This window comes from Electrophorus electricus, chromosome 22 (genome assembly GCF_041902795.1).
Source record: "Electrophorus electricus isolate QZ-2024a chromosome 22, ASM4190279v1, whole genome shotgun sequence".
Classification (NCBI taxonomy): domain Eukaryota; kingdom Metazoa; phylum Chordata; class Actinopteri; order Gymnotiformes; family Gymnotidae; genus Electrophorus; species Electrophorus electricus.
In genome coordinates, this window is record NC_137518.1 from 4,193,224 (window position 1) to 4,218,569 (window position 25,346).

The 25,346-nt window shown below is 40.3% G+C and overlaps 2 protein-coding genes across 15 annotated transcripts in view; one reads left to right on the top strand and one right to left on the bottom strand.

Moving 5' to 3' along the window:
- Positions 1-75: 75 nt before the first annotated feature.
- ccdc66 (coiled-coil domain containing 66) lies at positions 76-10,525 on the bottom strand. Of its 10 annotated transcripts, none has more exons than XM_027001814.3 (19): positions 10,371-10,525; positions 9,396-9,454; positions 9,266-9,303; positions 8,659-9,031; positions 8,445-8,571; positions 7,766-7,872; positions 7,429-7,541; positions 7,036-7,149; positions 6,594-6,725; positions 6,249-6,487; positions 6,077-6,161; positions 3,916-4,077; positions 3,404-3,566; positions 3,214-3,267; positions 2,666-3,117; positions 2,542-2,585; positions 932-1,140; positions 644-765; positions 76-519 (listed from the first exon to the last, which is right to left on the bottom strand). In XM_027001814.3, exons 1-19 carry the CDS (start codon positions 10,379-10,381, stop codon positions 424-426), a joined length of 2,700 nt encoding a protein of 899 aa, XP_026857615.3. In that variant the 5' UTR covers positions 10,382-10,525; the 3' UTR covers positions 76-423. The 10 variants fall into 10 exon arrangements, 9 of the variants coding, with proteins under 9 accessions (XP_026857615.3, XP_026857614.3, XP_026857613.3 ...); XM_027001813.3 differs by having other exon boundaries at positions 2,666-3,132; XM_027001812.3 differs by having other exon boundaries at positions 3,214-3,294.
- Positions 10,526-10,939: 414 nt separating this feature from the next.
- ip6k1 (inositol hexakisphosphate kinase 1) overlaps positions 10,940-25,346 on the top strand; it is a 31,354-nt gene continuing 16,947 nt past the window's right edge. The window contains exons 1-2 of one of the 5 annotated variants that reach the window (XM_035520474.2): positions 10,940-11,253; positions 11,890-11,983. The gene's annotated coding sequence lies outside the window, so the exon portion shown is untranslated. The other 4 variants (XM_081705686.1, XM_081705687.1, XM_035520476.2 and 1 more) reach the window with 4 other exon arrangements.

Below are 25,346 nucleotides of genomic sequence, written 5' to 3' on the forward strand. Positions count from 1 at the left end.
TAAGCAAGTAAAAGATGCTGTTTTTAATGTTCCAAACGTGCATAAATATTTTTCAAAAATACTTTAATATTAAATCAAGATACCAGTTGCAAGTGATGTAAATAACACACGTCACAGTCCAATTATAAATTCAGTTCAAGTGAACTTAGTCAAGATTACCCCAATAAATAATACCTTTACCATCCTAATTACAACTTTAGTCTACATTCAATACATTAATGCCAGGAGCAATACAAATTCACAATATGTACAATATTGTTTAAAAACAACGAAGGTAATTAAAAGTGCATATCTTAAGTGCAGGGACAGCTCATTAAAAATTGAGCTCCTTTTAAAATTTTAGTGCCTGTTGTAAAAAAGAAAAACTTTCCCATTCTTGGATGGCTCTGCTGAATGAAGAACGTTCTTTGTGGAGATGGGCTCTCACAGTGGGTGGAAAAGGGGTGAGAGGTTTTTGGTTTGCCCCTGAAGTAAAGGATTGAAGCCAGTTTCTAGTTCTCTCCGTTTCAGCAGCAAGCCCTAGAAATAAAGACAAACCTCCACAATCCACTCCAATGATCAGACTAGGTAAAGGACAGCAAATATTATCTGCCTCTGAAGTGATACGTCAGCTTTCTCAGTTCAAGGTTACTTTGCAAATTACCTGTCTGAGTTCAGACAGCCCCTTGAGAATAGCCTGCTGCCTCTCTGTGCTCTTCAGCAGCTCAGGGTTCAAGAGAGTATCCCGCCGCGCAAGGGGAGTGTGGTGTCTGCTATTGTTTGCATCTAAATATCATAGATATGATCCTGCTTAGCAATATGTTATCAAAGATGTTAAAATGAATAATGATTGGCTGGGTAGTGTGTGTGTGTGTGTGTGTGTATATATATAATCCAGTTACACCTTTGGGAATATAAGCATATTTTCAGATTCATTTTCTGTTACATATACCTTCATGTGTCTTCTGTGGGATCTCATGGGTGCTGGGTCTGGAGATTGGGGCAAGGGGATCCAGGTGGTACACCTCATCTGTGCGTACATAGGGGATGTAGTCAGAAGATGGAGGCCATTTGGATTCTGTAGCCTCTTCTTTTTGGGTTGGAGAGGGTTTATTCTGCGGTCGATGCCTCAGGGCAGGGACAGGTGGAGAGTGCCCTCTGCTGGAGAAGGATAAATAACTGGTAAGGGGGTGTGCAAACAGACCGCTACAGGTAATATGCAATTTGTCAATCACCTTAAATGTCTAATACATTTAAATGAACTCAAAAGGAAGCTGTATTCTTCCATGTGCTGATGTTTTGGCAGTGGTTTTCTATTACTGAGAACCAGTTTTTACTCTGGGATGCTTTACCTGAGCCATCATGGGGCTACTGCTGTGGAGGCACTGGCATTTGAAGGTCACAATAGGGACTGTTAAACTCTAACACACATTCTGAGTCCTAGGCATGTAGCACATGAATGGATTTCTTTTGATAAACTTGGCTATGGGTTCAGCCCACTTTGGGAACATGTTGGTTTCTATGACCTGACTGTGTCATACTCGTAACGGGAAAGCTTTGTGGAGTGTGATGGAGACCTGTGTCAGCTCTTCAAGAGTCTCCTGTAATCTGTCAGTAACTGCTCCTACAAGGACTGAGCGCAAGGCCATTGTGCAGTGTACCAGTACATTTTGGAATAGCCAAGACACAGGAAGCAACCGCAGAACTGAGCTGGGTGCCGACAGGTTCAGGTTCATGTTCACTTTGTAGTCTCACTAGTTTCAAAGTTCTCTGAATCCTAACTAATGTAGTGGCACATATCATTCAATGGCACTCATCAAAGTGTGGGATGTATTATGCAGCAAGTGAAGTCAGTTCAAGTCAATGTGTTGCAAGCAGAAAATGGGTAAGCGTAAGGAGATTAGCTTTGACAAGCGCCTAGTTACGATGGCTAGACAGCTGGGTCAGAGTATCTCCAAAACGGCAGGTCTCCTGGGGCGTTCCTAGTATGCAGTGGTTAGTACCTACCACAAGTGGTGGAAGGAAGGACGAACAACTGGTGAATCTGCGACAGGGTCATGGATGCTCAAGACTCAGATGTGCATGGGGAGCCAAGACTAGCCTGTCTGGTCCAGTTAAAACAGAAGGACTACTATAGCACAAATTACTGAAACATTTAATACTAGATTTGATGGAAAAGTGACAGAACAGTGCATTGCAGCTTGCTGCATAAGGGGCCAGAGTGCTTTGTGATCATTGTGCTCATCCCTGTCTACCACCAAAAGCACCTACAGTGGGTATGTGAGAACTAGGCCATGGAGCAATGGAAGTAGGTCTGATAAATAAATAAATAAATAAAATGCTTCATTTTTGCACCATTCAGTTAGAAAATTAGAGTTGGGATGTAGACAAGCTTATAGCAGTATGAAAGTTAATGATCAAAGTACAATTTTAGTATAATGACTAAATTTCAAAGTTCTAGTGTTGACGATCTCATCAGCAAGGCCCACTTCTAGTGATGTTTTACAGCAAGACCCATGAGAAGATTCTGGAAATATGCAACAGCTGTGTTAATGTGCTTACCTTTGAGTGACAGTGGTGGGTGGTATTTTTTGTACATCCTCAACCTAGAACAGAAAACCTGCATCAAATTGTGCATTGTTACCACCGTGCCACGTTTTCCCAATGATGAGCCTGTCCACCTTACTTTTTGATGATGTAAGCTTGCATGCCTTTGAAGGTGAGATGGGTGCCCAGAAGCTGGGGGGGAAGTATCGTGCTGGGCTGTTTGGGGAAACGCATTCTTCTCCACTAACGTCATGAGCTCCATCTGCCTGCGCAAACGGCTCTCCTGCCTGTGGCGCTGCAGGGCAGCAGGGTATCGCTCGGACGCTGGCACGAATGCCTTACTTGGCCTTTGGGTGTTCCACTCTGGTTTCCTCCCCACCTGCTGCCCACGGGGTCTGTCTGTCCTAGCATAGGCCGTATAAGGGTCTGCTTCAGGTGCCAAGTGCATGTTCTCCTTTCCAATGTTCTTTCCAGTGAGTCTGCCCTCACATCTGGATCCGTTGATGTTGGGGGAAAGTTGGTATTGAGCTGCAATGGCTTTAGTTTCCATGTTGCCATTGTTATAGTTGATGACTTCAGTCTCAGGTGGGCCTGTTGCATTGATTTCTGCATATATCAGTAATTTAAAATGTAATATCATAATATTCAATAAATAAGTAAGTAACACCAAACTCTCCTGTGAGTTACCTGTCTGAACGGCTGTGTCTTTTCTTGCCGTTGTGGGCGTCTGTACTCTTTCTGCTGTAGTTTCAGACATGGCCAAACTCACTAAACCATGAACACTACAAACTGCAATCATTGGACAAATCTCCCTTAATTCTTTAAGAAATCTGCATGTTTAACAGTAAAGAAAATGTGTGGGGGCTTTTTTTTGTACCTTGTGAGGAAGATTCACATTCCAAGCTTCGAAGTAGATTGGAAACATCATGTCCTTTTCTAGCCAGCTCCCTAATACGCTGTAGATGTTTGTCTTTCTGTGCTTCCTCCTGGGCCTTCTGAACACTCAGGTACAGCTCCTCTGTTTTGCGTGTATGTAACTCCTAAAATGCAATGCACAGATGCCCATTTCCCTTCTTTCTATAAAACATGGTGAGAGCCAGGCCAGCAGAATGAAAACCAAAACATCGGTCCTTTTCATTACATACAATTTAAAAATAAGGTGTGTAATATTCTACTGGAAAAGTCTCCAATGCAAGAAACTCTTCCCATTGACAATGCTTCTGTGCAGACAAAGGTGGAAGGACTTTTTTTTTTGTTTCCATAATGCAATGCATCAACTCACTTTTTTCACTTGAATTGTGTCATGATAAAATATCCTTCATCTTTTCCGCAGGACCCATAAAGCTATTTCACACTTATTGCAAGGTTATGAAATTCATTGCTTGTTACCTCCTTTTGTCTCTGCCATTGTGTGTCCTTCAGGTACTCCTGCTGGAGTAGGTCCCTCTCTCTAGCCACCCTCCTCTCCTCCTCCTGTTCCAGGGCTTGTCGTGATGCCTCCTCTTTCTCCTTCTGTCGCCTCCTCTCCTCCACCTGAGCATCAATAGCCCGCTGGCAGGAGGCAAAGCCAGGAATCACAAATTAGGCCACATGATTAAACTGGGCAAATTTTACTGGGCAAAGGGGCCCAAGGTGTTACAGACCTTGGCAGCAGAAAGTGGCTCTTGGTGGAATGTAACCTCACTAGGGGAGGAAGGAGCTGGAGTTGGAGTAAGGTTAAGACACAGTGTGGGCTCTGGAGCCAAACTCCTTCAGAGGGGTGTCTCTCTCCTACTCAGGACACCTACAGGATGAGGCACCCTGCAGGTGTAGGGGTACTCGTATACCCCAGGCTGCTGACTACAAATTTGGAGTTTGTGCCAGTAGATGAGAGGATTGCCTCAATGTGACTGTGATGCAGAAAGGGAGACTCTGTTGTATGTGCATATGTACCCAAAAGCAATGTAGAGTATTTGACCTACTTGGAGAAGCGGAGTGGAATTCTGGATAGGGTTCCAAGCACTTCATTGTTTTTTTCTGAGGGATAGCAACATTCGCATGGATGATGACTGGGAAACCTGGAGCAGAGTGATTTGGAGGAACAGTCTGCCCCATATAAAGCCAAGTGGTAGGATGTTATTGGACTTCTGTGATAGCCATGGTTTGTCCATAATGGCCACTGTGTTCGAACACAAGGTTCCCGATAAGTGTATTTGGTACCGGAGTACCTTGGGCTAAAAGGTCAGATGACTCACCTTGTAGTTGTGTTATCTGAGCTGAGGCTATTATGTTTTGGACACTTGGGTGAAGAGATGTGCCGAGCTAGATCAGATGGTGGGGAAAACTGGCAGACAGACCTGGCAGGACTAAGTATGTACTGAAGGTCTTTTGGGAAAGGCAGGCAGAGAACTCTGGAATGATAATACCTCCCATTCCTCAAGAGGTGGAGGACATTGCATCGCAGTGGACCTCCATTGTAGAAGAGGCTTATTGGTGACTTATGATGGCAATCCAAGAACCTGGTCTGGACTCCACCACTTTGGGATACTTGAATAGGAGACATGTGGGCTTGGCTGGCGCAGGGAACTCCAGGTTCAGCTAAAGAGTACCAATAGGTTTTTGGTTTTTTTTTTAAAAAAAAGGTGGCTCGTCTTTGACAGTTGCAGAAGCAGATCCAGGGCATGGGGAGGTGTTTAAAGAGGCCATGGAGAATGACTTTTAGGCAGCCTCAAAGAAGCTCTGGAAGATGCAGGAACTCAGGAAGGAAATGCGAGCAATACTCAGCAAAGGTGCTGAAACTCTTAACTTGACAGAATATTTTCTGAGAAACATGTTTCCTGTCCAGGAAATGGGACCAGGGGCTACTGGAGGGTCAGATTCCATCTCCATGGTTGAAATCACGTAGGTAGTTGAGATTTGCTCAAAATTGCTGAAGGCCCTGGATATTGGAGTGCTGTTTTTAGCTGACATACCTCTATAATATCTCGTGGACCTAGGAAACAGTGCCTCTGGCTTGGAAAACTGAGGTGGTGTTCCCCATTTTTAAGAAAGGGTGTACAAACTATAGAGAGATCACACTTCTCAGCCTTGCTGGGAAAGTCTGTGTCAAGTTATTGAAAAAGGAGACCTCATAGGATTGTCGAGATTCATGTGTGGGGGAAAATGTGGGTTCAGTCATCAGTGGCAGAAGGTTTTTAAGTACTCGTGGGGTGGAGCAGTGCGTTACATTCTACGGTGCTTTAAAAACACTTGGGGTCCACTGCTGACAAAGACCTTAATCCATACACCAACTGCATACTTTCTACATTTGCAGTAACCAACATGACTGTATTCTCAACTTCACTCTTGCTCTTGAAAATGAAGTGGAAATGCACAAACTTGCCTAAAGTCTTCTGTTTGCTTTCAGGATATAAAGGATAAAACTACAATGGAAATACAAATTGTCACCTAAAAATTGGTATGAACAGGATGTTGGCAAGAACATGGTAGACCAATGGGGATCAACTGCTTGTGATTAAAAGAAAAATTAAACTTTAGATCTCATACATGGATCACAAATTCCAGCTCCCACCTGATGTTCTAGCTGTTTGAGACGCTTTCTCTCCCTCTCCTCAATTTGTGCTGGATCTAGCAGTGCAGTCATGGTGCGCAGATAGCTGTACAGAAACATGAAATGTGTTAAACAGATCTCTGGCATCTTTATCTCCAACACTAGCCTGGGCTGTTGATGCTGTTTTACCAACCTGGACTTTGGCTGAAAAACCTGAGTGGTGTCCACACTGGCTCTTCCTATACTGTCCCCTCCAAAGGCACTCATGGCCTCCCAGGCTGTGGACAGTGCTCCCGAGTGGGATCGGTGATGGGAAAGGGAACTGCTCACATCTGGCTCTCCTCTCTCAGGGGCTGGAACGGGGAGAGGCTGAAGATGGACGCCCCTCTGGAAGGAGTCAAAGTGCATGGCCCAGCGCTCATGGTCCTCGGCCTAAGAATGCATGATCCCGAGAAGTTCTCCATAAGCAATGGGTCTCTCGCAGAAATGAGTAGTAAGAATAGCACTATCCAAACGTGACTGAGGTTGAGTTGTACACCTGGCTTTGGATCTGTTTCTCTAGCTTCTTACGAAGCCTGGCCTCCTCTCTCTGCTGCTCCAGCTTCTCCAGCCAGCGCCTCTGCTCCTCCTTCTTCTCTTCACTGAAAGCATGCTCCAACGGAGTAGCCTCCTGAGCAGTTACGGTACAAAAAGTGATCCTAAACAAATCTAGATACTGTTTACACTGACAAGCAACACTTGGAAAAATGAGTCTAGAAAGGTTTAGGCAAAATCCACAGAGGCTTGATGCAGTGTCTGCAGGGGGTGTGGGTCCACAGTCTTTCAGTCTTCTTTGCATTAGTCATTAACTACATTCTTAGAAAGGAAGATTATACAAGAACTACTTGTAAAAAATAATAATAGCCTGACATACTTTTAATTGAGGTTTGTCTTTCATCTCCAATTCGTGCATCATGGTTTGAATATGAATTAAGTTTTACCCCCAGTACAAAGGCTGAACGGATAGCAGCTGGAAGAGCCCGCAGGTTGTAGTTTGGCTGTGGAGGTTTGCTGCTTGTGTTCTCTGTGGCTGTTCTCATCATGTCCTCTTGGACCTAGTGCATGTTTAGATATAAATTACATTATGCAACTGTTATTCCACTGCAACAGAATCGTTGGAAGAATTTGGTTTTCCCAATACAGCACTACGTGAAGTATGAAAGTGATGAGTGTTAAAATATTTCAACCTCCATGACATTACAATATAACAAATTGTGTGGTTTAATTGAGTAACAGCCCATTCAGTCTGTGATCTCCAGTTTCATTATTATATTTTGTGTCACTTTAACTACAACATTTAAACAAAGAAAGGGATAATAGCAATATTGGCTTACTTGTAGCAGCTGGTCACTTGAGCTGGTTCCAGCACAAGACCCACGGCATGGCTCACCTTGAGGCGGAACCTCTGTGTTTGCTTTCTGCTGCTGTTTAAGTACCATCTGTTCATCTGTTTATGGTCAGAAAGCATGCACTAAAGTACATCACACCACTTAACCGTCAGAGAATTTTAAAAAACAAACAAACAAACCCCCCCCAATATAATCCAGTCCTCATACCCTTCAACCCTCAGTTTTTCTGTGTGACAGTGATTAATGCTGCATGACTTGTCAGGCTCCAATTACAAGCCTCCAGTACTGACTGTATAATCAGACCCTGGGCCCACTTTAATACCCAATTCTCTCTTCCATTGTGCCCTTTTTGCCTCCAGTGCTTCTCTCTCTCGTTCCCTTTGTCCAAAAGTGCTGAATAGTCCTGATGGGCTGGAATCTAATGGGTTTCTGTTGCCAAAGAAAGAAAAAATAAATATAGCAAAGAATGGTAGATACACACGGTTGGTTAAACTGATAAACTGATCAAACTTAGATATTAGGTTTTAATTGTATATCTTGGTTATATATCAATTAATTACATTATTTATCAACATTTATTAAAATAGGGACTGTTGGCAGGCTAATTTAAGTTTAGTATCTTTCAGTAATCTTACTCCCTCTAAATGGGGCTGCATATGTAAAGTAAATGTAAATTCAAAAACAGTAAAGGCTATTATGCAAAACATGCATCAAACTGTCCAGATGAGAGATTCTTGATCAAATCAATGTGTAGGTGTGTAATGGGGATGGTAAAAACGGGGCCTTTACAGTCTACACCTTTCTTTCCTGCAGAGGCTATTTACAGGTAAATCTTATTCTGCATTTAACTACTTAAGAGACAAGCTAAAACAAGCTAAAAGAAAGCTGCATACTGCCCAGTGCACATGCATGTCAATTTTTTTTAATCCTACAGTGTAAACAATCATTCCAATCTGAAAATCACTTTGTACAGGATGCTCTTTTAAGCAAAAAAGTCTTACTTCAAGTCTCCCTTTCCTGGTGAGCTCTGCTGCCTGAGAGCGTCCCTGTCCAACAGAAGCTCAGCATTTCCACTAGTCATTGCTTTGCTTACAATACATTCTTCCTTTGTACCAACTGCAGGTCCTCCTGTTAACAAGACATGCTGTCATTTTCTGCACAGCTGGACTTGCTGCCTTTAAAATAAACAAAACAGAAGACAGACGCACTGCTCACCATTCTGAATGTGGGTGTTGGAGTCATCTTGGACATTTTGCCCTGAGGCTTGGATGGTGTTGAGAATCTGCTGAAGCTGGTCTTGCGTTAAGCACACCAAGCTCTCCTTTACAGTCTTCTCTGTCACTTTTGAGGATTCATCAGTGGTCTTTGTTTTGCTCTCTGAGTGCACTCTGACCACCCCCATGATGTGACCGCGATCCGTGTTGCTCCTATCTTTGGTCTTTCTGCGACCATGCGCCATCCCCTGCTCAGCATGACTCCCACCTGCGGGTCCTGTGCACTTCCTCTCTCGCTGGGGCCTTTCGGATTCTTTAGGATACTGTTTTGAGATGACTGTGGCTTTCTGCTGTGTTCTGCTCCTATAAGGGAACTTACAGGCACATCAAACACAGGAATTGTTTGAATTTGCCTTAAAATGTCTGGACCAAGATTAAACGTCTGAAATAGGATTAGCAGTAATACCATGTGAAAAACTACCATGTTTGGCTTCTTATAGCAGGATTGTATAGTAATCAAATTCAAAGTGCCATTTCCCTTTCCCAATAGAACTCTTTAGAAGGAATGCCAGATATCCCAGTTTTTATTCAAACATGGCAATACTTACCTGACAAAATCCTATCTTACTGGATGCCTTTGACTGACCTTTCATAGGATGAGAAAAATGTACATTAAGTTACTTTATTTAAAAATATATAAGCTTAGACAGACATGCCTGAAAGTCATAATTAACTTACCATAGCTGGCTAACACAAGCTTGGGCTTCCCATTCTCAAGTTCAAACATCAGACCATCACTATAGAAGAGAAGTAAGTAATCTTTATGACGATCTACAACGCTACACATTTTATACAAATCTTACTAGTTTAGCTTTCTCACTAAAGAGTATTTATAACTTTACGAACACTGAGCAATTCGAAGTTAGGTTGCGTCATCTAAATGAACATTAACAAGACATATACCCTTGATCTCCGTATTGCTAATTAAGGAACTTGGGCAATGGGTAGATAGTCTGGACTGGAAATTGTTGGTTTTGTGAACGCCACGAACTGCGCAGTTATGTTCTAACATCTTATTCCACAAACCACGAATTATAAAGGCCTTCGTAAAACCACCGAGATGTTGTAGAGTAGGGGAAAACAAATATCCCCTGTCTGTCGCCCCATAGCTGAACTCTAGATACAGTATCGCTATATGTAATCAGTTCTCTTACAATCACAATTTAAGACTTTGTGACAACCGACCAAATTAGGCAGATGTGAGGCAACGTAACATATCTTACTGACTAATAATACAATTATCCAAACACAGCTAGCACGAAATCTTGTAAGATGCGGCCATATATTATCTAGCTAATTAAGCTACCCATCTAGCTAACATTTTAGTTATCCTGCCCTAAGAGGTCCGCAGCATGACAAACCTGGCAACCGATAAAAGGAACACCTGTGCAGAGTTGGCGCTTGCTAACTAGCTCGCATAATCGGGTACACTAGTATCTAGGTACTTAAGGCGACAGCATTGACATTACATAATATTAAGCCATGGACAATTCAATCCAATATATCTTTCGAGGACAAACGCAGAATGCAACATTTGCTAAGAATATCTAACGTTAGCTATTCATGCTGGCGATGGGTCAGTCAACTAATCTAATTCATCTAGCCGACAAATAAAACAGTGAGGCATTAAAACATCATCAAAAACATACCCACCCAAGATTCATTATTAAATTATCCAGACATTGAACTTCCCGAAATGAACAACAGTAATTTCTTAGCTAGGGTTAGGCAGCTATCAAATTTACAAGACGATAGTGTGTAGCTAGCCAGCTACTTCGGTTACCACAACCAATAAACTCCAACCAACCGTTGTTTTCTTTTTTCTTCTTCGCTGACAGATACTTTACCAACCGACTCTCTATCACCATCAACTGGGCGTTGAAAGTTCAATTTGTTAATTTCTTGCGTAACTCCCATCGTCAGGAAGCTGGAATAGCGACCCTGCCAGAGTACATAGCTGTTATAACCGTAAGCACAAAATGTGTGTGAAACTAGGTTATATATTTGAGAAGATTTACTTCCAAGATATGCTGAAACAAATGTGGCTATTTGAAGTTATCGCCTTGTAAAGGGTGCTTGCACAGCCATAGACCTAGTGAGGACATACAATGTGCAATAGTGAACCTTCAATAACGCAAAATTTGAGAAATGCCCCAGGGGGCAGCATAGCGTTTAACGTGAGAAAAGAAGGTGGAGAAAGCGAGGGCAGCTGGTCGACTGGTTGGTATCGAGCTATAATACACGATACTGTCTTACTTGTCAGGGCTCTCGTACGTCCTAACGAGGATTGCTGTAGTCTGGGGAGTAACGTAGTTTAGTCAAGGGGGATGTCAGTGCTTCACGTTAGTACGGGCTGTTAGCTAGCGTTAAGTGAAACGACAGGAGATGCGGCTTATTAACCGATATATTTCATAGCTAGCTACCGCATGTCTTTGAATTTTACTGAATAGTCAAGCAAGCTAGGTTGGCTGGAAACCACTGAGGGAATCTGAGGAAGAGAACTTAGGGTTAACTTATTTGACACTGGTCGTGACAGGTTGGCACACTTTTATAACTAATTAGCATGAAGAATTATTAATGTGATAGCAAACTGGCAAAAAATAACAGTTCGTTAACCTAAGTAGCATGCAATAAATATATGAGTTGTGGCAAAAGTAACTAGCTAAGCCTTTACCAATAGGTTTTCCAAATGTTAAAAAAATGTCATTTAGTTAGCTTTAGCTAAGCTATCTGTTAAGCTAACGTTCACAGGAACACTGATGTTTATTGAAAGAAATTTTATCAGGTTAGCTAGTTGGCGTTAAATACAATAAAAATAATTAGTGTAATAAAGTGTAGTCTTGACTACCTAAGATAAGAGAGCTCAACCAGCAAGCCAATAATCTTTGCTGCGGAAACTAACCTAGCTTGGTTTAGAGGAACCCTTTAGCTAGTTAGCTAGCTATCTTAGCTAGGCTTCACAGCCATATCTAGCTATAGTTTGTGTCTGATCTGTTATGATTTTAAATACAAATGTAATGTAATCGCTAGCTAACTAGCTATGTACACCGACCGCTAGCTGGGTATCTAGCTAACTTAACATAGGTTAGTTTAGCTAGACTAACGTTACACCGGAACGTTATAGTATGTCATTTTTCACCAGTATGTCATTTTTCACCTGTTTTTTTTTTAGCTAATAGTATTCAAAGGAGACCGGGTTCAGTCCTTCAACTACCAGCTGAGTCACTCTATCCAAGGGTAGAATGTTGACAAGTCTCTTTAAATAGGTGAGTAGCTTGTAAGCTAACTAGCTAGATGGTCAACTGGTTTGTAACATAGGCTTAGCTAGCAAGCAACTTGGTTTATCCATCCTCGACTATTTGGCAAATCAAATGGTTATTGTAGCTGACTGTCTATTTGCCAACCCAAGATGTTGCATGAATCCAAATGCTTTGCTGTTTCGCGTTGACATTAATGCATGATATTACGCTAGGTAGCTAGTTAAATGAGTTAGCTAGTTATTTTATCTGACTAGCTGTTGTTGCCAAGTAGCTAGATACGTTTGTAATCCCAGTTGATTTTGGACAGCATGGATGTTTTAGAAGTGTAATCTAGGGACTTTTCTTGGTAATTGTCCCACAGTAATAAAAATAGTTTTGTGCCATGCTGTAGAAGGTGTTATTTGACTGTTGACTGTTGGGCATTTCGCACTGATTAATTGTGTTGCTGTTGGTCCACTTCCCCAAGTGGATGGATGGATGGATGGATGGATGGATGGATGGATAGCTAGTGCGTCTAGGCCATTCATCAGAGTTGGTTAGGTGTTTTGATGGCAAGAAGAAAGCTGTAGCTTCGTAGACAGCGAGTCGAGCTCTGTAATTATCATACTCATTTAGCTAACTGCTATTTTTAGAGTTTGAACATGTTGTGCACAGTAAATATCTGCCTTATGTGATCCAGTTTCAGGGTAACGTAAACCAGATCAACCGCTTATAGTGGAAATAACGGGCACGGTTTTTGTAATACACTGTTTTATTGCAGCGGGGTATGGGTAGATTGCTAAAATATGTAAAGTCAGCTAACCCGCTAGATATATTTTGAGACTGTGCTACCTGGGTTTGTATTGATGAAATTGCTGACATTTAAATGTGAATATTTAAGAGTCATTGCGTAAGGCTTGCAGTGAACAAAAAGTATTTAATCGCTACCCGTCTTAAGTGTTATTTAAGGTTGAAGTTTACCGAAAAACATCTGCGTGTGAATCTTATTGATTTGCTGTATCAGGGTATTTATTCATGTGAATTCTTAAGTCCTGTTACAATGGATGAAATATTAACATTTGTTTTTGTAGTGTGTGCAAACAAAATTGCACCGACTTTTCTTGATATCAACTTCGTACTCACCAAAGAACCTATGCATTTGCCTCTTCTGTCACCACTGTTGTCTATTTTCAGTGTTGGTTAAAATTTCTCAAATCAGGGTCTTGATTATAATCCCGTGGTTTGTTTTAATTCGGGGCGTTGAAAACAAACAAAATCTGCTGTGTCCAGTATTGACCACCTAATTGGTCTGCTGACTTTTTCCAAATATATTAAGGAAGAGATGGGAGATGTGTGGGGTGTCTTGGGCACTTGTTTCAGTGATATTAAGTAATTTGTACACTGAAATAGGCAAAAAAAGAGGCTTAGTCCCAATTAGATATTTTCCTACATGTGGAGCAAGGGTCAAATCTATTATCTTTTTGAATAGCTTTTAGCATTAGTCAGTCTGGCCGCCTACAATAAAAAGATAGTTCAATATGTGATATGATTTGTTCTTGAAAAACATTAAAATTGAAGCTCGGTACTATATTAACGTTTTTTTTAAATGCAAAATCTCTATACAGAATCCATAATTCATTTTCTCCTCACAAATCAATTAATTAACAAATAAAAGTATTCAGATCCATTATTTGTTACTTTGGCAGCAACTACACCTTCAAGTCTCCTTGGATACATCTTTCTGTGCAAGTTTCGCCCACCTGGATTTGGCAAATTACCCCGTTCTTCATGGTAGATCTTCTCACCCCATGTCCTGAAGCCTCTCCACTGTTGTTTTGGCTGTATGCTTCAGGTCATTGTTAAAAGGTTGGCTCAGTTTAAGTTTGTGTGCACTCTGGAGGAGATTTTATTCCAGGATGTTCCTGTATTATCTCTGTTGTTACCAACCTCTCCAGCATTTCTGCCAAAGATATTGCTGTTGTGACCAAATAATTTTTGTCGCATTGGACCAGTGATTGTTTTTCCATGTATTATCAGTGTTTTGCGTATAATTTAATAAACTACAAATGGGCTGCTGTTCTGCAGAGATGGAGTGCGGCAGAGTTGGTTGTCTGTCCTGTAGATTCTCTTCTTTCTGCACTGGACATATGGATACATTTTAGAGTGATGATGAGTTCTTTCTTTCCTAACCAAGGCCCTTCTTGCCCAGACACCCAGTTTGGCCAGGTGGCCAACTCTAGGAAGAAGTAAGGTTGTGTGAAGCTTCTTTAATTTCCACAAGATTTAGGCCATCATGGTCCTGAAAGTGCACAAAGCTTTAGTTATTGTTTTACATCCATGCTCTGATCTGTGCCTTGGCACAGTTTGATAGCAGAGAGCCACAGGCAGTTCGTTGGACTACTTTTGGCTTGTTTCTTTTGTCTCAGCAATTTTATGTTAACTGTGGGCACTTATAGACCAGTGTATATGCCTTTCAAAACTATGCAGTCAATTGAAATTGCAAGAGGCGGAGTGCAGCTGAGTTCTAGATACATCTCAAAGATAAGTAAACAGGATCCACATGACCACACTTTGGAGTACCACAGCAAAGGGTCTGAATGCTTTTCTGAAGATATTTCAGTTTTTAATTTTTAATTAATTTTTAAAGTTCTCATAACACATTTTTTCATCATTTTTGGATGGGTAAAAATGGCAGCTATCTTATATCCATTCAAAATCCAGTCAACAACACACTGTGCATAAAGTAAAGGAGCCTGAATATGCTGTTCCTCTATGTTTTCTTCTGTTCTTTACTTTCTCAGGTCCCATTGTATATACTGTGTTTAACACTCATCTTTAGTGACATCTGTCACCTTGCCTTCTTCACTGGCATCAGTACTCACCATCTTGGTTAAATATTCTCACTGTGCTCTAAGATATTTTTTCTTTTTTTTTTTTTCTTTTTATGTAAGGCCAAGCTCTTCATGTATTGACAGTATGCAAATACAGCTGAATGGGGTTTGAGAGTAGTGGCGTCTTATAACTAAAGAAGAAATGGGTAGACTGATGCTAATCAGAGTAACAGTAAAGTTCTCTCAGTCAGCAGTGATGCGTACCCCATTCATTGTCTCCCTGTCTCTCTCTCGTCTTTCATTTCACATCTTTCATCTGACTTCTCACTGCTGGCCCCACTCATTCATACCTTCTGTACCCATGTTTTTGATGCAGATGTTTTTTTTGTTTTGCTTTTTAAAAATATTTAGTTGAAATTTGACATTGTCCAGCTCTTTCAATTAAATAATTTATGTACATTATTAGAAAAGCTTAATGGAAACTACCAAATGTGGCAGAACATTCCCAGTATTGATGATGGGTTTTTTTCCTCGCATTGTTGTTTTCTGTGTTGTTTGTGGACTTTGATAGGTAGGGGATGGAAATGTTTGTCAAATATATAATGATGTACTGAATATTACATGAGAGGTCATTAAGGTTTGGCTATAAATAATTGGATCAATTGGCTCAAACCTTAGGATGGCCTGTTACCTTTATCATCTACCTATAGAGAGCAGGAAATGTAATGTTCTAGGACCTGCCCAATAGCTTTGTCTATTCATTTAAGCATCACATGCCAGTGTTATTTTTTTTCCCCTGACTGGCCTTGCAATTAGGTGAACAGTTTGTTTGCTCTAGTTGAACTAATGGAAATGCACCTATTTGTGGTGACCAAAATATATTGAATCAGTACTGTCATAATTGTTAATTATATTTGAAATAAATATACATGCTGATTCAATAACAGCATTAACAGTACTAATGTATTAAAGATGCATAAAACAATTGCATCTAAACACATCTCTGAGACTTTCCTGAAGTTTGTGGTTGGTGCTGTTTTTTAATTTAATTTTACATTATGGTCTGCAAACATTCACCAGCTGTCAAATTACAGTATTTTAAATAAGTATTTTATATTGCTGAATGCTGCTATGACCTTCAGCACTTTCAGTAGATATAAACTTTAATTGTTCATTTCTAAAACTAGACCTTAATTCTCCATCTTTTAGGATTACAAACTTAAGCATATTTAGAGAAAGATCCATTGTAAAGAGACACCTATGAAGTCTGTCTTACTAATCAGTGGATATTTCATGAATGCTTCAGCTATTACTTAAGTGCAATTCCCAGGTATTGATTGAAAATACAGTACTGTGCAAAAGTCTTAGGCCACCATTAGATTTGTTGTATTGGCAATGGTTTAATGACCATTATGTACTTATTTCTCACTCTATCCATTACGATACAAACAAGTTACAGAAAATATGTACATGATGATAAAAAGAGAACCAATTTTTAGAAGAAAATGACTTCTACAGGCAAACGTCAGCTTTCCCTTTGGCACTAAACACATCCTGAATTATTGGGAAGTTTTCTGAAGTAATCTTCTGCTACCATTCCATTCAGGTTCCATTCTATTTAGGTTTTAGCAGGTTTCTGCTATTGCTCAACTGTAAGGGGAGGTCACACTAAATACTTGCTACTGCAACCTAAAGAAACTGTTTTTAAATAATGCATACACATTTCCTGTATTTTCTGGTTGGAGTCTAATAAATAGACTGAGAAATAATGATAGTCATTATACCATTGTTAAAACTACAAGTCTAGGTTAATAGTGGCCTAACTCTTTTGCAAAGTACTGTTCATGAAAAATAAACTAGTTGTGTCGATTCTAATAGTCTTTGTCAACATTGTGGAGGGGAAATTACCATCCTTTTGAAAGTGGTAAGCTTTATAGTATGTAAAGTAGGCCTGTAGAGTACCGAATGTGGTGTCACAGTAAGTTCTTTTGTCAAAAATATGACTACTATAATCAAGACTGCTGGATGATATTACAGCTGGGTGGACAAAAATGCCCTACTATACCCTACTGATCTGATGCTGTCTCAGTTACTAGTTTCTACTTATTCAGATATTGCTTTATTTGGCCTGTAGATACTGTAATAGGAAAGTACCTAGGATAGCTTGTTCTTTTGCTAATCTGTATACCTTTCTGTGATTCTGCAGACCTATTGTGCCATGAATATGTAGCAAACATGTTTATAAGTCATAAGTAAATTATGGACACAAAAGAGGCTGAGAACCTTTGACTACAAAGGACAAATTTATAAACCTCAGAAAATGTATTTCTTTGTTGCCTTGCATTAAAGCGTAGCTTGAATCCACATATCTTGGCATTTACAGAATATTAGGGGCAAGAGTATTCATTAGGCATAGCAATTTATAAAAATATTTTGTTTTTGTATTGTATCACGTTTTACATAAGTAAGATGCAGAAACGAAACAAGCTTTTTTTTTTAATTTCTAAATTTTCAACATCTTAATTTATCAGGAGTGCAGGATCATCATATTTTGAAAATATTTTTTGCTTTGTACTCGTTTGTATGTATTCCATTTTTCCCAGCATTTTGTATAAATTTCCATTTATAGTTGCAGCAAGTAAGCAAGCCTTTACTCATTTCCATCCATTACATTATTGTGGTGGGGTCAGGCTGTAACCATCTTTGAATTATATTTTGCATAGCAAACGCAACCGATGGTTCCTTTATTGTAGTGTCAGCTAGTTGATAAAATGGTCCGGTCTATGCAAAAGCATTTTAAAGTGCACAAATGCTTAAAAAATGTATTGATACTTAGGAGTTGTATATTAACCGGTGAGTAGGTGGTGACCTAAAAAAAAAGTCCTTTAGTTTTATAGTGGCAAGGATCTAACATGTGAGCTCAATAATATATTGAGTAGCTTGTGTGAAGTTGGATGATTACATTGCTTTTTAAATTGTCTGATCCTTTTGCACTGTTCTCTTGTTACTAATTGATTTTCCAAGCTTTGCAATTTCATGACATTTTAATGGTGGAAATACTGTGATATTTCATGAGAATGTCTAATAGGTAGACCCACTATTGAAAATCTGTTATAGCCATTTGTTTAGTTTTAATACACCTTTGTAGTAGCTTGTTTAGATTAACCTCTAAGATAAGGTCTCTTCTATGGTTCGTAGCTTGCTCTTTCTGCAGGTAATTTATCCAAATCTGCACCAACTTGATTTCACTAATGACCTCATTCCTTTAACCACAAGGTTTAGAGCGAACATTATGGAGTTGTCATTTTCTCACTCTTGTCAGCACCCCTCTTTGTTCCTGCTCCCCCGGTACCACCTTTTATGAACATGAACTTGGCAAATCAGTGGTTGCCCATTAATTTGTCAGCTCAGCTTACTTGACATCAAAAAGTCCCTTTTTTCCCCGAGCCCTTAGAACCTTTGTCATTCCTCATCCCAACCAATTTGCTATCTCCAAAATGTGCGGTTGTTTTCTTAGCGCCTGTCCCCCTGGTTGTCGCACATACTTGGGCAAACTGGGCATCACTTGATGGGAGCTGTGTGCTTGGGTCCACATTAGTCAGAAGGCTGAGACACTCGTCGCCTGTGTTTTTTATAACTGCTTGTTCCAGGTTTATTACACTATGTTCACACTGAGGCATCAGCAAAGATATGGCATGGAAAATATTCAGTAAAAAGTGATGGAAAAATGGCAGATGCATTCAGTTGTTTAGGTGGAATATCTCTGAGAGAGTGGCAAGGCATATTTCATTCCTTAAACGTGTCTGCAGCCCAGCACTCGCACTAAATATTTGCCTCCAACAGTGATTTGTTGTTTTTTTTTGTTTTTTTTTACAGCCAGCATCTGGCACAGTGTAATGTCTTCCATGCTTGCATGCCTGCCTAATCTTGTTCTCTTGAAACCAAAACACGTTCAAGTGTTGTAGCTGGTGTTAAAGTCCTGGTATGTATATACTTTTAAATAGACCAGATCACCCTAGCTCCTACTTTTGTCTGGCATTAAAGCTTACAACCTTTTCTCCCAACCCACTGGAAAATATGTTTGACGTGGGCCATTAGACATGTACTCTGTGAATGTAATGTATCCAAAGAAAAGGCCAACATCAGTGTGATTTTAAATGTTTAGGCTTTTGTACAGGGAACGGAGGTTCTGAGATGATTGTTCTTTAAGATACTATTGGTGAAGCAGTAAGCTTTGCTGATTCTACCTAATAGGGCTATGGTTACAAACAGCAGGAAGTGGTTAGAATTTTGATGATGAAAAATGGTCTGCGTTCTAGTTGTGAAGGGTGGCCTGTGTTGAACTGTTTACTAGGAGACTTTGCCTCAATGTCACAGTACGTTATAGCTGATCAGCTATGTGATGCCAAATAAGTTTGGCACACTCTTGATGATGCCGGCACTCCCCATAATGTCTCTCTGCGCTTGAATTTTTTTTTTTAACTTTCAGTTTGACTTCAGTGAGGACTTCATTCATTTTGCCTTCCTTGAGCCATCTTTACTATTCACTGAGTGGCCACCAGTAGGGTTTTTCACATATTCTGTCTCTCTTGCAGCTATAAGTGTATAATGATTGAAGCCATTAGGTTTTCGTGTCTGTAGCCAAGTGGGATGAAGCCAAAACAGCTTCAAACAAAACATCTAGTGAGAGCCCCTCACTGCTCCGATTAACCATTATTCCGTTTGCCCATTTTGGTGGCCCCCTTGATTTGTACTTTGTCCCCTGTCTCCTTGGTCATCGGGAGCTAATTTTAGCTCTATAATGCATGGTTAGCAGTAGTCAGAGAACACGCTAATCTGTCATGCCTGCTTGCAAACAGAAGAGTCACCACAGGAAAGAGGCTTAGAAGGGTCACCTGGCTTTGCTTGTATGCCTTCATTCAGTCCTTCCCTCCTGTCCCCTCCTCCTTTCTGTTTTCCTTTTCCTCCCTCTTTCTAAACCACACCCACCATTATTTTTTGTCAGAACCGTTCCTCGGTGTAGCTGAGCAAACCAAGTCGACATCGCTGTGTTTCACTCCTGCTTCCACAGCTGAGGAAACGGAAACGGAGTGTGGTACTTGGCAGAAGTGGCAGCTGGATTTGACCACACACCCTGCAAGTGTGTTTACTGCAACGGTGTGTCCTTTCTCCCCTCAGCTTCTAAGTGTCTCTTGCTCAGTTAATGCTGGTTTTCATTCTTTTTTCTTGTTTTACATCTGCGTTTAAAGTCATTGCTCTACTTTGAAAGACTTTGGCTTGTTTCTACCAGCTAAGCCAAGTGTCTTTTTCCCCCTAAGGGAGGTTGAACATAGATGATCCTGGAGTATCTCAAAGAACTCTTGCTTTGATCTCTCTAGGACGGTATGATGAGTGGAAACTTGTTGAAGTTCAGGTGAGATCATTGATGTTTAGTGCTGTAATATTGTTTCGTTTTCTAGAAGTTTCTTCCTCTAATTATGTAACATGGTTTTGGTTTTTTTTAGTTATCTTACTGTATTTATGGCTAATTAGAAGTGGTAAGTGCATGGTTTGGTCTGTTGTTTTTCTTTAACATGTACTACAGATAAAGTCTGTTTTGTTCAATAATAGTCACTGTCTGAGGTTAAAAAAAGTGCGTTATAGTTAAAGTCTGGTTTAGTTAAATAAATTGCACTAGTTACATTCTGAAGTTTAGCTCATTTGGCATGTATGCACTACAATTAGAGTCTAAAGTTTAGATCATTTAGTTCATTAATGTGCTACAGTTGTAGTCTGAGGTTTAGTTCATTAACGTGCACTGTAGTTGCATTCTGTTATTTATCTTAAGATGCCAAATGTTCTGATGTAGAATACTTATTCATGTATACTGTTCTATTTTATAGTGGCACACTTTCTTACTCTTCTGTTTGCCTTTTTCAAGGACATCTTGCTATTCTTCATCTTAATTGGCTTGTTAATTTACTGTACATGTCTCTTGCCATGTAAAATTGAGATCCCTCATCTTTTCTTATTTAAGCTCCACCTTAAGAATCTCTGACATTTTACAGTAAATAAGTGTGTGTTTAGTTTTTTTTTTTAAATCCAATTCAACGTACCTTTTTTATAGCAGTGGTCACAAGTAAAGGCAATGATGTGAACCAAATATCCTGTACCCTTAAATTCTTTCTGTGAATCTCCAACTTAAGTTGGAGCTTAGTGAAGATGTCCGCTGCCCTTTCTCCTCCCTGCAGATAGAAATAGCCAGTGATCTGATGGTACTGCACTGTCATAGTGTTGGATGATGTACGTGCGGGAGCTCCACAAATCTAATTTGCTGGTATACTGTCCACATTAGGGCACACTGGAAAATCTTAAGAGATAAAGCAGATTAATATGAAGTTAAATGTTGTTTATGTAGCCCTCCCTTCCATTGCAATAGTACCGTTGTCGTTGACACTGAGCTTGGGATAGTCGCCAGCTGTGGACTGTGGAACATCTCCAGCGTCTCAGAAAAGACCTAGAGTTGGTCCAGAGTTGCTCTCTTGTTCCTCACACACTGAAGATGTGTTTAGAGGAGGAGAGGTTGGGGGTGGCGGACAGTTGTTAACGTGTGCTTGGTCGTACACCGCTGAATTCAGTTCTTGATGTGAAGGGCTGTTTAGATTTGAAGAAACTCTCTTTTCTTTTGCCATGAAGGCAGGTTGGCTTCCCTGTTGTTGCTGTTCTAGAATTGCAAGATTAGGCAAGTATGACTAGTTGTTGTTTGTTAGCTTTTGTTTAGTTTTGCTGGTGTTGAGCCAAATTGGGCTGCATGGTAGGAATTTAGAATCATAAATTGTTGTTACTTATTTACAGTGAAGTCGGTAATTGGACAGTGATGTTTTTTTTTTTTCTCTTTTGGTGTTGTACTCCAGAACATCGGATTTGAAATGCGACTATTATGGGGCCAAACTGCACAGTGTGGAGTAAACAGTTGCCAAATATTTTGTGTAGTTTTTGTAGTAAATGTTTTTTTCTTCCCTCCCAAAAATTGGCTGTCAGTCACTCTATATATATATATATATATATATATATATATATATATATATATATATATATATATATATATATATATATATATATATATATATATAGTAAGGACTGCAAAAGGCGGTCCTTAAAATCTGTGCTAAATGAATCCAAGGCTAATAATAATACATTAAAGGCACATTTGCTATGAATGAAATATTTTGTTCTGTAATGTTGGTGATCCCTAAACTGAACTCGCATGTGGCCAAGATTCTATTTTGGTGCCAGTCGTTCCCCTGACATCTTGTGTTTACTAAGTGTGGGAACAGCATCTGTGGCTGAAGCCTAGCGGACAGCTCACTGTGTGATTCGGTGGATAGCAAAGTGTTCCACCTCCTAGACTGTTTGTTTAACTGGACCCCTCAATATGGCAACTTCTCATTAAAACACTCATCAGGTAATAGATTTTTACATGTGCTACTCTGCTTGGTTTGATTTTGGAACACATGTATGTCTTCATGCAGCGCTGTTGTTGCATGATAATAAGGCAGTTGCATAGTCTAGCTGATGAGGTGCTGTGATCAAGGATGCATTTAGAAACAAGTGTCATTGGCTGTTTCCTTAAGTGAACACTTGCTTCGTTTCAGCCTACAGAAATTGTTGCAATACTACCGACAGTAATTTTCACTTTGAGAATTATGGTTTAATCAAAGGCCGTGTTTTTGCGAGGGCAGTTATTTTGAAAGGTTTTCACTGCTCAGTGGGTGAGGGAGACATCTTTATAAATTTAGTCCCCCATTCCTGTGTGCCCTTCCCATCTCCCCTCAGTCAGCGGTGATGTAAGGACGATGAGTCACCCTCGAGTGGGTGCTGTGCGAACAAATGTAGCAGCACATACTCTCCAGTTTGTCATGGCTTCTGTCCGTCTGCTGTAGACACACACCTTCAGACCTTTGATCCCTTCATTGCAAAGTAATTTGGCTGCCCATGTAGACTTATCCTTACCGAATGTTGCGTTTAAATCCAACATGCCGACAGCTTTCCCTACAGTGACCCGTGTGCCAGAGAGGGGTACCTCTTAATTATCCCAGCATCGACAGACTCCCTGTACAGATGTGACATATACAGTTCGCCCAGTTGAGTGCAAGTGTTGACGGGCTTGTGGGGAAAAAGAACCAGCCAGCAATGGGCTGAGGAGAGGTTGGGAGTTCTCCTTTGTGCGAATGTCTTTGAAGCATGTCTAGCACGTCTGCTTTGAGAAAAGACCAGCAACTCAGGCCGTCATCGTGTCACTCAAGACCCGTGGGCTCGGCAAGATGCTGTTTGCTTTTTTAACCCGTTTCAAAAGGTGTGCTTTTACATCCGAAGGTCAGCTGCCTGCAAACTGCTCTCCCGTTCTTTCATGGCACTCTGGTGGATGTTGTAAACACGAAGTGCTAAACTCCAGCAGGTGCTCATCCCATGCCTCTGTTGTTATGCTAGACTCTCGACCATCCTAGGGCCTTGTATCATGGTTTCTCCTGTAACGTGATACCTGTGTTCCTGAGATGTCATGCTACTTTGGTAAATGATAAATGGCCTCTAACAAGGTTTGGCCAAAAACGCTCACTCCTAAAACTATTTAAAAATCTGTTCAGCCCTCTCTGTACATATTGTAATACTTGAGGTCAGATATTTTGAGTAGTAGACTGTTCCTTACATGAGCCGTAATTTTCTCTTCGTGAAAACTACAGAAGGGATGAATTTAGGTCAAGTGTGAAGAATATAGCCGAGGGTGTCCTTCCTGCTGCAGTTTGTGAAGCCCCATCAGGCTTGCAGCTCTACTGCATGAGCCTCTTCTTGAAAGGAATGAGTTTTCTCTTTTTTAAAGAATTGATAGGAACATTGGCTGAGATGCATTCTGGTCTCCTGATGCTCAGGGTGAATATGAAGCAGACCTCGCTGCCTGTGAGGATGCCATTTAAATGGATTTGGGTTATGTGAGAAAAGGCTCCAAATGTGCAGCTTACAACGAATAAACTGGCAGATTAGACTTGGAATCGTCTCGGCCAATGTCATTTGGTTACCCAATAGCGTTTTATTGCGCTTTGCATTTTCTGACTGATAGCAAAAGCTTGACATGTGCATACATGTGTACTTAGGTGTGTGTGTGTGTGTGTGTGTGTGTGTGTGTGTGTGTGTGTGTGTGTGTGTGTGTGTGAGTGTGAGAGAGAAAGAGAGGTCTAGCAAATAAATGGGGTCACATTGTTTCCCATTGAGATGCCCAAGGCATTACATTGCTTTGTTCTACCTTTCTATAGCGCCTCCGTATTGTAATGAAGCTTGTATCAGTTTTTCTGATTAGCAGCTAATTAAGAGAGGGGGAATAGATGCTGCTCATAGACAATGGAGCTTGGCAGCCCTGGTTTCAGCACATCTATTGATTTAAGGCTCCTGTGTTATTGTCTTTCTCATTGTGATTTCAGTGAAATGTATTTCAGTATATCATACAATTGATTCTATTGAAGTATTTATCTTTTAATAAATGTTAATTCTAAAAGCGTGAACTAAAGGAATAATTATCATGTTTCTCAGTTGTACTTGTATTCAAATTGTTAATTGTATGTTGAATGGGTAACTTGAAAAGAGGACTTTCAAGCTAAATAATGAAGGCTATTCTCCTGACATGATTGTTCACTATTGTTTAAGGGTATTGATTGTCACGAGTGGTTCCTAATGAGACTGACAAGTGTACTTTGCCTTAAGTGGTGTATAGCTGGGCTTCCTGTCACTTGTGGAAATCTTGAGGCCAGAAAAATAACATTTTTATGTTTAAAATGCTGTCCAGTCTATTGTTCACCTAGCAATTACTATTGCAGGACAGTTTGAATCAATGGCAAAAATGTTTTAAAATTTTTTTAGTACATTGCATGAAGGTATATTCAACATTGAGTGAGTATATTTTGGATCCAGACTTTGACTTTTCTTTACATCTTTGTGATGTAAAGAAAATGGATAAAATGGTGGGATTTGGAAATTGATACAGAATGCATTGTATGCCATAAGTCATGTTTGAAACGGGTGTAAATGTTTGAACTGGAGCCATGCATTTCAAGATTTCATGAATCACTGTAAATACTTTTTTGGTTGCTATCATCTGACGACTTCAGTTCATCTCAGTAACTGCTCTGTTTTGTCACCTTTTTCGTGGAACCAAAGTCATTTGTGAGCATCTTGGGGTAAACTGTTTTCACTTGCTATGACTATAGTTTGCTCATGTACAAATGATTCATTTTCCAGGTAGAACAGCATGTGTTTTGCATTAAGTGACCATTGCATCCAAGAGGTCACCTGTTTGCCATTGTTAATAAATGAGGATAGTAACCTGTTTACCAGTGATATTAACTGAGTAGGTGACCTATTTACCAATTGTAACTGAGGAACCCAATTATGTTCCATAGCCCTTAGGAACTTGAGCCTGGATCAGTATTGACAATGGACCGGGAATTCGGTAGAGTATTATCTTACATAACACTGTGCTGAGAACCTAGAACATTGATTCCGTTTCCTGTAAGACACCACACTCTGCTCTT